The sequence below is a fragment of the Bacillus rossius genome, chromosome 1, assembly GCF_032445375.1.
Source record: "Bacillus rossius redtenbacheri isolate Brsri chromosome 1, Brsri_v3, whole genome shotgun sequence".
Lineage (NCBI taxonomy): Eukaryota > Metazoa > Arthropoda > Insecta > Phasmatodea > Bacillidae > Bacillus > Bacillus rossius.
In genome coordinates, this window is record NC_086330.1 from 241,717,965 (window position 1) to 241,731,319 (window position 13,355).

General features: G+C 39.3%; 1 protein-coding gene across 2 annotated transcripts in view; it reads right to left on the bottom strand.

Moving 5' to 3' along the window:
- Positions 1-13,355, bottom strand: part of LOC134527420 (collagen alpha-1(V) chain-like) — a 311,179-nt gene that overhangs the window by 62,392 nt on the left and 235,432 nt on the right. For both annotated transcript variants that reach the window (XR_010074189.1, XM_063360093.1), the window contains exon 21: positions 1,677-1,837. Coding sequence is in view for 1 of the 2 variants with exons in the window: in XM_063360093.1 (XP_063216163.1) it covers positions 1,677-1,837 (161 nt within the window). In the remaining variant the exon portion in view is untranslated. The remainder of the gene's footprint in view (positions 1-1,676; positions 1,838-13,355) is intronic.

Consider the following 13,355-nt stretch of genomic DNA (forward strand, 5'->3'; position numbering starts at 1 on the left):
TTTTAATTTTTCACCAAAATGATTCTACTGTGAATAATTGCAAAGAAAAACGTTATCGGTATAACAATCTACGAAGAAAAAAAACTATTTAAGTATTTTAATATGGTGACAAAGATGGCCGTCAAAATGACAGACAGTATGATGGTTGTTGATGTTTGGTAATAGTATAATCGTGTGCATAAGAAGAGAGGAAAAATGGCGATATCACCCTTATACTCTAGCAAAGAGTGAATGTAACTCAGTACACGTGATAGAAGGGAAACGTTTTTGGCAATTAAGATATTGACTCGTAAGTATATAATAAGGAGTAAAACGGTAGAGAGGAAGAGAGAGAGAGAGAGAGAGAGAGAGAGAGAGAGAGAAAGAAAGAAGACAACTTTCTATAGGATGTCACGTTTCGAAATTTGCCACGGTTTTTTAAATCAAATTTGGGGACTTTACTGATGGGACTCTGGGCTGGCTGCTCTGTTTAGTCGTCGGCGCAAGTGGCGTGACCAAGTAATTGGGGACGGGGCTGGCGCGGCACGCTGCTGGCTTGCAGATTGCACTTTCTTTTCTAGTTTGTTTGTCCGGCCGCGCGCTGTCGCAACAGGCCACATGGTGTGGCCGCACGTCTGGGTGGAGGTAGCCTGTTCAGCTGTTCTAGTTAGTTGTTTGTAAATTTGGTTTCAATAACCAGGGATATAGTTTATCATTTTTAAAATCTTTTTATTGATTTTGTTTTTTAATTATTTCTTTTGTTAAATTTTTCTAGCTTAATTTTTTCTCAAATGTAATAAATTAGATATAAAATATATAAATAAAAAATATTAAATATAAATAAAATAAATAATTTTTTATTAATAAACAGTAAAATAAATAAAAGTGCGGTACGAATCATTGCACAAAGAGGAAAACGAGAACGAGTCCAGAAATGAATATAACACAGTGCTCTCTTTATATCTCTTGGACAAGTACATATTATCTGTTATTTTCACGCCAGAAAATTTCACACCAATGTTTTAAAATAACATTGCATTAACATTTGGCCTTGAAATTTCACTCTTATCACCCGCAAAGAAGTTTCATTTCAAAAAGAATCCAAGATGGCTGCTGTACATCACATTAGGCACACATTTTAATTCCTTTGTAATAACTGTAGGTCAGTACGCTCATATTTTGGTTCACATAAGCCTGTTTTGTAAATTTTATATAAATACATCCATCGGGAATCCAAACGAGAATTTTAGATATCTATGTTATTTTTTTTTAAATATATATTAATTGGAAACAAATTTTTGTAGGCTTCTCAAACAAAAAAAGTATTTTTAATGCACTTAAATATTCAAAAGAATTTAAAAAAATACAAGTTTTTATATTATATAATTTGTATATTATTTAAAACATGCTTATTTATAATTAACTTCTTAAGTAATCAAAGTTTTTAGTTGGTTTGATTTAAGGTCTCATTAAAAATCCAAATACTGCCAAGCAAGTATAATTTATAAAGGCAATAGTAAAACTTACCAATTTATATTACAGACAAAATAATAGTGTTAATATAAATAGATTACCATAGTACTATTTAGCAACAAAAAGAACCCACGATATAGTGATATGATACAGTGCGGCACTGCAAACATCGCAACACACTGCAATGGCGAGGTAAGCGGGGGTAACCGACCGGTCGTACTCACGTGCTTGCCGTCGCTGCCGGTGGGGCCCGGGGGCCCGGGGTTCCCGGGCTCGCCCTTGTGGCCCTGCAGGCCCTCGGGCCCTGGAGGGCCCGGGATGCCCTCGGCGCCCTTCACGCCCCGCGCGCCCGGCTCGCCCGGCGGGCCAGCGGGTCCCTCCGGCCCTGCGAACCAGCCCCGTAGGAGGAGCTAGCAACCGTCTCCCCACCACCAACTAGCCTACACTACACACTACACACTACCGTGTCTTACCTGGTACTCTGCAGAAAACACATTCACTACTTCATTCGGCTTTCCAAAAATAGACTGAACAATGTGGGTCTATTTAACAATTCTTGCACAACACACACTTGATATGAGTTTTGTCAGGTACATTTGGTTAAAATTATAGAGTTATAATTATGACCACACATGGTTAAATATTATATAATTATATGTAAATATTTTAGCTTTGTTATTTTACTAATGATGTTACCTGAGACTTAGGATGTGTAAATATTTAAGCAAAGTATACAGCTTAACATTATGAGTCTTGGAATGTGTAATTGTAAATAGATTATTGCCATCAAAGTGAAGATTTTTGGATTGTCATTTCCCCTGGAGTAACTCAGTTAACAAGCCGGTACTATACTCTTACAGGTCGTGCAAATATTTTTACTGTTACTATAGTTAGCAAACATATTTTATAGGTTAGAAAACTGACAAACCACCAAATACAATGTAAGTAAACTAAATGTTTAATTTTCTCTTCTTTGGTACGTTATTGGGTATAAGGTGACAACAGATTTAGTCTATCTTTCTAAATTTTAAAAATTATCTGAAGTAAATATTTATAATCGAAATAACTTACTGGTTAATGGTGTCAACAATTGACACTACCTGAATTGTTATTGTAGTATTTATTGGGGTATCCTAGTAGTAGTATATACTGGAGTCGAAAGCCATAACCATCATCTTGTTAAGTGACATAGCAGCAGCCATATTGGATGATCTTATACTTTAATCTTAATTTCCGCCACCATCTGGTATTTCTTTAAATCCCGGCCGCTATTTTTAAACTGCCATTTTGGATTATGAAATCACAGCCACTATATTTGGTTTTCTGTGGAGGAAGGATTGGTTGCCATATTTATTTTTGCCCTCATCGGGTTCGAACCGAGGTCACCATGATGTAAGTGCGTTCTTAAATTAATATTTTATTAGAATTTGATAAATATTTTTAAATTTTTAAATTCCCCCATTTTTTGTAATAATAAATACGAATTTTCAAGATGGCGGCCATGAAATCATAGTACAAGATATCGGAATGTTTCAAATTTAATTTTTGTAATTAATTTTTTATAAATTTAAATTTTTTCCTGATATTCTAGCATAAAAAATACGGATTTTTAATATGGCAATATTTACAATAATTGCAATGGTTAAGGTGGCTATGGCATCCTAATTGTCAAGGTTAAGACCTCGGTGGCTTATGGTGCCTTATAGATGAGGACTTTAAGCCGCTTTGCGGACTTGCTCCTGATTATTCCTAGCGAGAAATCTGGTGGATTTCTCCATGTGCTCATTATTCCTGTTATTATTTATGTTGGTTTTCTCTGCTTGTTCCTGATTATTCCTAGAGAGAGTTCTAATTGTTTTCTTCATGTGCTTCTGATTATTCCTGTCAAAATTCTGATGGTTTTCTCCGTGTGTTCCTAGTTATTCATGTTAAACTTCTGCTGATATTCTCCAGGTGTTTCTGGATATTCCTGAGAAAAAAAACTCTGCATGTAATTTTTTTGTACTATACAAGCAATTTTATTTAGAGTCTCGTTTATTTAGTGAATATCTGATACTAAATCAACACTTATAATATTTTTATTAGGTGGAATTCAAACAAATACAAACATTACTCAGTCAAACAATATGCTTTGATACAGCTCAGAAGCACTATCATGCAACGCAAAACTTCCTTCTCCTTGATGTCTAGCGGAGCCTTCCGTCTCTTGCGACAGTGAGTAGGCATCCTGCATCCCTCATAAAAATAAATATTTACCTCAACACAACACAACACTTGAAGCCAACTGTTGGCTGGAATAGGAACTACCTGCAACAAGTTTCTTGCATGAGATAAGTTAACTCTTACAAGAAATATTATTTAAAATTATATTCAAATAGTGGTTTCAATTTAAAACTCGCAGTAAACATTTGCTATTAGTCTCAGTAAATAATACATCGTCCATTACGGCTGGACAGAAGTCTTGTTGTGCGTCTCGCCGATCCGCCGATAACCTAAAACAGTCCGTCTGGAATCGTGACGCGAAGTGTGCCCGGAGGGGCCGCGTCTCGTAATTAAAAGGAATAACTCAATCAAAAGGTGGAAGGGGGGGGGGGAAGACTTGGGCATCCAGACCGAAAGGTTCCGAAGTTCTCCAAGTGGGAATCACAAAAAACTCTGACTTCGATATCTCGAAATTGGTAGCACTGGCCGATTTTAGTGCTACCTGGTGAGGGGTGTCTGAAACAAAAAGGGATCGACTCGCCCGAGATGTCTGCTACAGCCTGGGGCTAATGGCGCAGTCGGTGCTGCTCTCTGGCGGCCTACAGGGGAAAGAAAGAGGAAGGTCAGCAATGTCGCCACCAGGTGTCACGGGCGTTAGCTCCACTAGCTGGCGACAAGTGAAGAAGTTACTATTTCTGCCGCTAGATGTTGTGTGTGGTCCATATTTGCACATATTTTTTCTGTGGCAAATCGCCCTTGAAGTAGGCCACTGCCTGACGAGTTCACGTCAGGGCAATGATCCTGGGCTAAATTGTGAGAACCAAAAGGGGGTGGGGGTTGGAATTGAGGGGTGAAGGTGGACAAAAAATGCAACGAGGCTGGGAAAGAGGGTCCACGAGATACTTGTTCGTGCCGAGACTCGCTGGGCTCAGCGGGCCTCTAAGAAATAGAGCTTGCAAGCCAGGAGCTGCTCAATGCAAATTTAGTCATGTAGGGAATTAATATTACAGACCACGGATGTGACTGCAAGCGGGAGAAATGTCACCCGGGCTGCTAACGACATCTTTAGACTTGTAAAAGATCAGATTGGCCCCTGAGAAAAGGTGCCTCGGGCCACTGCAGCAAAGTTTAACTAAGTAGGGTACACTAGCCTAACAAAGTGAAAATCACCCTTTTGTAACCAAATTATATAGAAAATAAAATTTCCAAAAATAATTTAAAATTATAATGAAAAAAAAATTCGTGCCGAAATACCTAATTTCCGGCAAAAGACGAAGCACCGCAGACGCCCTCCTCTTCGGATCTGTTTATCTGGAGTGTTATTCAGCATATTCTTCAATGCCCTGAGAATATCTACTTCATCAGTAGTGTTTCTGGAATTTTCTCCATTTAGAGCTCCAATCCAGCTCTTCTTGCCCCGACGCTTGTGTTTCTTGAGGCATTGCATGCTGCATCGATTTCCTGAGCATGGACCTAGCCTCACAGCTCTTCTTGTGTTGGGCCAAATGAAGATCTTGCTGAACCTTTGCATCTCTGAGTTCGTATATAAACACACTGGTGGCTAGTTGCTGGCGGAACTCTGTTGGTGCTTATGGGTAGGTAAGGTACATGAGTCACTCTATTTTGGCTTAGAATTCTTGGAGTTTTTCTGAAGATCGCCGTTGACATGTTTTAAGGGCTATTCTATACTCCTCACCCATGTGTCCGTCACCACACCATAGCTTAATGGTCTCTACTAGTACTCCATAGTCTTTCTGGTCTGGGACTAGTATGGTTTGAAGAAAATCTAATGGAGTTCATCTCAGGGCCAAGACAAGTGTCATAGGTTTTCTTCCTCATATCAACCATTTACTTCTGCAGCTGCCTCGAACTGTCTTCTGTACACTCTCCATGAAGATTGACCATTAAAGTTTGGTGACTTGAATTTTGAGTGTCCACTGGAAGGGCCCTACACTTAACATTCTCGGAGAAACTCTTCGTTTCGTTGCAGCAGAGGCTTCTTTGATCACTCATCGACACTCCTCGGTTACAGCTTCTACACACCATTTAGTGTCCTGTTCGTGCTGAATTATCTGTTGTTCCTGTTCTGTGAGATGCTGCTCCAAACACTTGAATATACACTCAAACTGTTTTCTGGCTTCGTCGATTATCTTCTTAATTTCTTCTTGTGTAGCAACTATTTCGATTCGAATATCTTCTTGATTCATCTTAATTTCTTCTTTGTTCTTCTTCATGTTTTGATATCAGTCTTCATAGCATTATTTATTCCTTGTTGGGTGTTTTCATTTCATTCTTAATTTATTCTTGGCTATTATAAATTTTATTCTTTTATTTTCTTAGATACTCTCAATTTTATTATTCATTTCCTCCTGGCCCTTCTTAATTTTTCAATTATATTATTAATTTCAGCCATTGTGTTTTCAATTTCGTCAGCTATCATCTTTCGTGTCCACATGCACTAAAAGCCTATAACTACTGTCCTATGAACTACACTGTAATTCCCCCCACGATCTAAACAAAACTCCTACTAAAACTAACACTAACTTTACTACTACAACACTCAAAACTAACTATAGTTCCTAAACTAAATCCATTCTCGAATAAAAAAAAATTATAATAATGTTTTACTCTTTAATTTATAAATTTTAATAAAAGAAACAAATCGTACACTAAATATCTTATTTAAAGCTATCCTACTTGTGACACCAAATTGTTACGAGTATATCATAGGGGAACTGTGTTCGGAAGGGATAGCAAAATTAAGTTTTATTACATTTATATTAATTACTAATATTTAAATTATAATATATATTGTACTTAAAAATGTCTGATCTCCAATCACTTGTACTTAAAAATGTTTATTCGCCAGTCATGCAATGTCTGTCAAGTTTCACAGTTCGCACCCCTCACTGGAGCTAGACTCGACAGTGATTCGCACCTTACCTCGCGCCTGTCCTCACCACACAGCCACGCACCACTCAGTCGCACTCTCTCGGTCCCGTCGCTCCTCGTTGCACCGCTCTCGAAGTGTCTCTCTCGCCCTCTTTGCCGATGTCATACTTTATTCACTCACGGAACTCTCCGAACTCTCGGAACTCTCGGAACTCTCGAGAAGTCCGGCATCGTCACTTTTATACCCGTGGCATCTTTCTCGAAGGGACGAGAGTGGCTGTGATGTGTCACATCATCCCGGGCCGACCCGAAGCACCCAGATCGGCGATGCTTATTCACGCCACTCCTCGCGGCAGCCTCTGTAAGGCCAGAATTCTCAGGCTGCTAAAGGTGACAATAGCCCGAGACGAGGCAGTGCGCGTGAGCAGAGGGGGTGGGTAACGAGGATCATGTAATCCTGCCAGGCATGCATGGCATGCCTTACATCAATGGACGGCGTGTGACATTAGTGGCCATGCGGGCCGCCAGACAGCTCCCAACCTGTCGCACATCGTGGTTCTATCTGTGTTTGTAACAATATCAATGCAGGATGATAATTATCTTCTTTATGTAAAGGGTAATCACTCTTAAATACTTGATGAATCTATTAATTGGTAAACACAAGATTAAGAAGACTTGTGTGAGATGTCGTAAAATTGATCTGATGTAAGTTTAAAATTTTGATGGATGCTTAAATGTATTAAGCTTTTATTTGTGTGTAGTAATATAACATGTCCTGAGCTTGCATATCAATCCATTTAATTCCTAGAACACTGATGTCTCCAGTAAGTATTATTTTATTCAATACCTGGTGTGTCTTTTTAATTATAGGCCTACTTCTCCTTGATGTCCAGCGTAGCCATCCTTCTCTTGCGATCGTGAGTGAGCATCCCGCATCCCACATAAATAATAATAATTCAACTCAACACATGTGGCGACATCTGTTGGAAAGAAAATATGTTTCTTTTATGAAATAACTCAATACCCCGCTGATGAAATTATACAAATTCTATTAAAGTAATGGATACAATTTAAAATTCTCAATTAGCATCTACTATTAATCACAGAAGCTGATATGCATCCCGGTTCAATATTTGTTACATTATCGAAAGGACACCGCTGTAGATACTGCAGCAAGCAGTTCACCATGAGAAAAAATTCTAAACATCATGAGAGGACCAAGTGTATTTTGGGTCCTTGTCAAAACAATTTATTTGCATTCAGTGTCAGAAATCATTTGGTCAAATATGTTTATTGAATAAACCTCGCAAGACCTGTACAACTATGCTCATTAAAGAAAATGAGGACATGTTAATAACACTCAGGAAGTGGAATGAATGCAAAATATTAGACGACTATAATAATCCCGAAGAATGTAAAAATGCTTATGCTAAAACTACTATCCAAGATATCGCTAATGATTTAAAATTTAAAAATAACGAAGAAAATAGCATCTTCATGGGAAATGAAAAAAAATATTCACGCCAAATACAAGTCGCCTCCATGAAGTTGTGAACAATAGAGAAAGACCTGAAACTGACAAGATCGAAGGCTGTGATGAAACACCTGAAGCTGACATAATCTGAGACTGTGATGATACTTTTGAGGCTAACACGATCGAAGGGTGTGATAAACACCTAAAGCTGACAAGAACTAAGACTGTGATGAAGAACCCCTGTGACCAAAATGTTGGAAATTATGTAAAATAAATTATTCTGATAAAGCTTTTGATGATCACTGGGGAGATAGTGATCATAATAATATTCATAATAAACTTGCAAGGAAGATGATAGTAGCAGAAGAAATGGATTAAACATCATGGGAAGATCCTAACATATTGGTCGACCGTCTGAGACTTCATGGTTTCGCTTTGTGCAGGAAAATATTCGCACTTCAACGAAGTAGCCACCATACTCAAAGAACTGAGGGAAGCCGGCTACACACAATAATGAATTGTTTTTCTTGCATGCAAATAAAATAGAAAAAACAATTATATTTTGGATTTTAAGAGTGATTGTTTTATTTTACGAAAACAGATGTCTAACCAAAACTTGAGTTCTCTAAATAAACCTCTTTCTTAAGAAAATTAAAATCTTCACCAATAACAAACAAAATGTAGAGTAATAATAAAATCATTCCAGCAATCAAGGCACGTTCAATCGTAATGAAATTGAATTCAGTTGGAGACAAATGTATTTGGAGATTATGGAGCACTTGGAGCACTTAGAGCATTGGAGAAATTGGATCTTTGGAGCACTTGGAGCATTGGAGAAATTGGATCTTTGGAGCACTTGGAGTATTGGAGCCATTTGAGAATTAGAGCAATTGAAGCAGTGGAGAACTTGGAGCTGTTGTAAAACTTGGAGCATTTCGAGCAATTAAAGCATTAAAGCAATTGTAGCATTGGAACCCTTGTAGCTGGGAGCACTTGGAGCTGTTATAACACTTAGAGCACTCGGAGTATAATATAACTTGGAGTGATTGGTGCTTGTAGCACTCGAAGCTTTGGAGCATTGAAGCAATTAAAGTATTGGAGTAATTGTAGCATTGGACCACTTGAAGCACTTAGAGCATGGGTCACTTGGAGTAATTGGAGCATTTGAGCATTTGGAGCTATGTAGCTTGGAGCATTGGAGAATTTGGAGCTATGGAGCTTGGAGCATTGGAGAATTGGATCTATGGAGCTTGGAACATTGGAGCATTGGAGCAATTAGAGCACTTGGAGCCTTGAAAACTTTTACTAGTCGCTGCGAGTATTTATGTGATATTCAGACGATGGTGCTCTCAGTCCTTCTCTGACTGTGGTGCAGTGCGGATCGACTTTTTCATTACATTAACTGAAATTTAGTTGCTGTTCCAATGTCGAACTAAATGGACAGTTTATCATCAGCAGCGGAGACCTTGATGGTATCTGAAACCTCTATGGCAGAGGCGTCGATGTCGGTGTGTACCCCGATGGCATCTGTGATACCGGATGCAGAGGAAGCATTAACAGGTGCTGTTCCATCAGTTGAAGTTTCGTCAGCAGACTCGGAGAGTTCAACAACGAAGGACATTCATCGCACCATTGCCATTACTATGGTATTTCATTCACTAATTCTTCAAATGATCACAGGTGTGAAGGAGGTGGATGCCCAAATAACACACGAAGAATACTGTTTAACTGCATCAAATGTAGTAAACTACTTTCACAAATAGATAGTCTAAATCAACACTATGAAATTTACACTGGGTCAGTTAAGTACGAACAAGAACCTGCTTGTAAAAATAAAACTGCTGTTTTGACTCGCGTCTCACGCCAGTTGCTGCGGGTATATATGCGAGGTCCAGGCGATGACTCAGTCCAACTCTGGCTGTGGTGAAGTGCGGATTGTCTTGTTTGACTCGTCTCTCATATTAGTCCGGTATTTGGGAATTCTTGAGAACTCGATGGCATCGTTACCATCATTAACATTGGCCCGGATGGATCAACATCGCATACTCCGATGGTAGTGTTGCTGGCAGTTCCAGATTTCCCGATGGCGACGACGGTGGTGACGATGAGCCAGTCAAAAGTTGAGCCAACTGTTCTGTTATGGTAGGAAATACCTACCTAACGAGAATCCCCTAAAAGGCAGGACAACAGCAATACACGGGAGTCTAAGAGGTTGCATAACTCCTCGGCCCCAGTAAACCCGGGATTCACAGGCAGAGGCGACCCGAAGCTCACAGGCGACTGAGCCCTTAGGAACAACGCAGTGAGCGCTGATTGGCTCTAGATGATGTCACTTCGGGTCTGTGCTGATTGGCTCTTGATGATGTCACTTGGGGCTCGCCGGGTATAAATACGGGTTTGTTAGCAAGCAGCATGCAGAAGGTGCCTGGCTACTAGCCAGAGGCTTCGGCTTACACCACCGCTCCGAAGAAGATTACAAATCATCACGCTGCCGCCATCGCCCATGATGTCCGAAACTTCGCTGCACCACGACGCTGCCGACTTAGAAAAATCCGCACCCGGGGCTGAAGGGATCACTGCTCCGCCACAGGAGACAGTTACTCTGCATCCAGAGGTCCCACCCGGACTCTGCCTGCGGCGGCCGCGCCGTCACCTCCGGAGTCTATCACCTCCGCTGAAGCCGAGGTGGGACTTAGCCGAATTCCAAGGCCATAAGTGGAACTTTAACTTTTTCACTCTGGATCAGGACTTAGCCGCAGACGACATACCACGAAGAAACGGACTTAGCCTCAGACGCCACGACACAAAAAAAAAAAACTCGCCACCAATACTCGCCAGGAGCGAGTAGGAACTCGCTCGGCGAGTAATTTTGAGGATAGCTGCTAATCGAATTTGACGTCCTCAGGGGTGGGCAAATACCCCCTGAAGGTTAATAGTGAGGAGAGCAAACTTTTAATTAGGGACACTCGCTCAGCGAGTGGCGAAGGAGCGAGACGGCGCAACGAGAGTGGAGGTCGACATCTACGTCGTCCGCATACGGTGACGAGGGTTTATAGGCAGCGTTGGCGAACTTACCCGGAATTGACTTTGTACATAGAGTAGTTAACTAATAGAGACCGGACTGAGACGCCGGAAAGCCGGAACTAGGAATAAAGACTACGAGTTGGCCGCACCTCAATAGAGTGTAGGCGAAAACGCCACTAGGGGTCTGATTTAAATGTTTGTTATATAAATTGAGGGCGGACCCAAACTCGCGGCGTAGGTTATTAGTATAAGTCTAAGTCAAGTATATATTCTGTATTGTGTGTAAGATAAAGTTCTTGTAATTTTGCGTAATGTTATAAGTCTAAGTCCAGTTAATGATTTGAACTGTGTAAAGTTAATTTAATTTGGCAACATAGTTTTTGGTAGTATCAGTAAAATAATTCAAAGAATATTTTAATACAAAAGTTACATTGTTTGTTCCCATTGCTACCATAATATCTAAACGTATATGTCAGGGTTATTATTCTTTCTGTGTTGGTACTCGTTGCATGGAATTAAAAGTGTGTAATTTGTGATCACAGACACCGTCAGCCATTTGATGTTAACCGATTTCTGCTACTGAAGGAAATGGCGTCGTATTAATATCAAGTTTGCATGTTTCTCGTGTGTTATGTTATGACGAATAAAAGCGTCTTGTACACAAAACTGTTTAAGTTTTTTTCGCAAGATAAAAATCCACCCTATCTCCCTTGGCAACTCTTTTCGAGTCGCTGCAGGAGATAACAGTTCCATAAACAGGAGAGTTTAACTCTTGCAGTGTCTTCAGCAGCGGAACAATAAATGTCAACGGTGTCAGTGACATCGATAAAGGATGCTGCAACTAACGGTGTTCTATCACCTGACTGTACGTACTGTGAAAACATTAAAAACTTGAAAATTTTTGATTACATAATACACGATTGTTATAATACCTAACTCTGAATGCGTTAAATATCAGTGCAACAGGTGTTGTAGTCAGTTTATACAATATGGATGATTAAAAAGACACATCAGGAATTGTGACTAACTGGTTGCGCATTTATCCGAATCAAACTGTATATTCAGTGGCAAGACATTTGTATGCATAAAACATGCAAGGCAAAATGAAATATATCACTGGTATTTTAACGAGATCAAGAACTCTGTGCTGTGTGAAATATAAGGTAGTCAAATGTCACGTCGAACTGCTCAGAAAAGACATATCAAGACATGTAAAGGACTTGCTTTGTACTTTAAGAAGACTGTATGAATCGGAAAATGCTAGTGATTTTTGTGTTCTTGTAGTAGAGTAGAAATTATGTAATCAATTTTTATTTGTAATTTAGTTTTTTTCTCGAACCTTTCTTTTTTACTAACTTTAATTAAATTATCTTTAATTACATCTGTCGAGGATCGAACTGAGGTGATCGAATCAATCAGTATATTAGTTTGTGATTTTTAAAAATGATTTAAGTAATTTGTTTCCGATTTTCTAGCTTAAAAATTACAGATTTCCAAGACTGCGGCCAAAATGACCGACAAGATGGCGGGCGCCCTGGCAATAAATGATTCCTGAACTCTAGCGGGTAAAAATTAAACTACTATGGCGACAGCGGCCTCAAGCAGACGAAAACAAGATGGCCGCTATGAAATCATACTGGCTGACGTAATATTTGCCTTAGCATTAGTAGTGGGTCAGTCTGTCGGTGGCTTCTGTGGAGGAAGGATCCGTCACCAATTTTAATCTATTGACCTCACCAGGTTTGAACCGAAGACTCCATGACATAAGTGCGTTTTTATTTACAATTTTATGACGTAAATTTTCAATAAGTTTATAATTTATTCCCGCATTTCTTTCTACCTTAAATAATACGGAATTTGAATATTACAGACGATTTAAAAAATTGCAGAAGTTCTTTTTAATAAAATTTTATTATAAAATTTATTTTTAATTTTGAAATATTTCCCGATTTTTGACGTGACAACGTCTAATAATTCGATGAACGCCGGCTGCACGCACGAAAAAGTGTCCCGTTACGCACATTGTTCCGTTACGCTGTGTCCCGTTACACTCATTGTACGCTTGCGCCGCATCTATCTCTCTTCCACTCGATTGGCCTATGCGTCCGAGGAGATGAAAGACAGCAGCAGCACACAACTTACATCTACACGTGAACTGTTTCGTCGACTGTTTATAAAGTGAAGTGAAAAGTTAATGTGGTTTTCATTGCTTATTACAACAACAATTTCGGCAATAAAGGTTAATTATTATTGCATTTTAAACATCTGATTACTAGTATAATTTCAAGTAATTTATTATTAAAATAAAAAT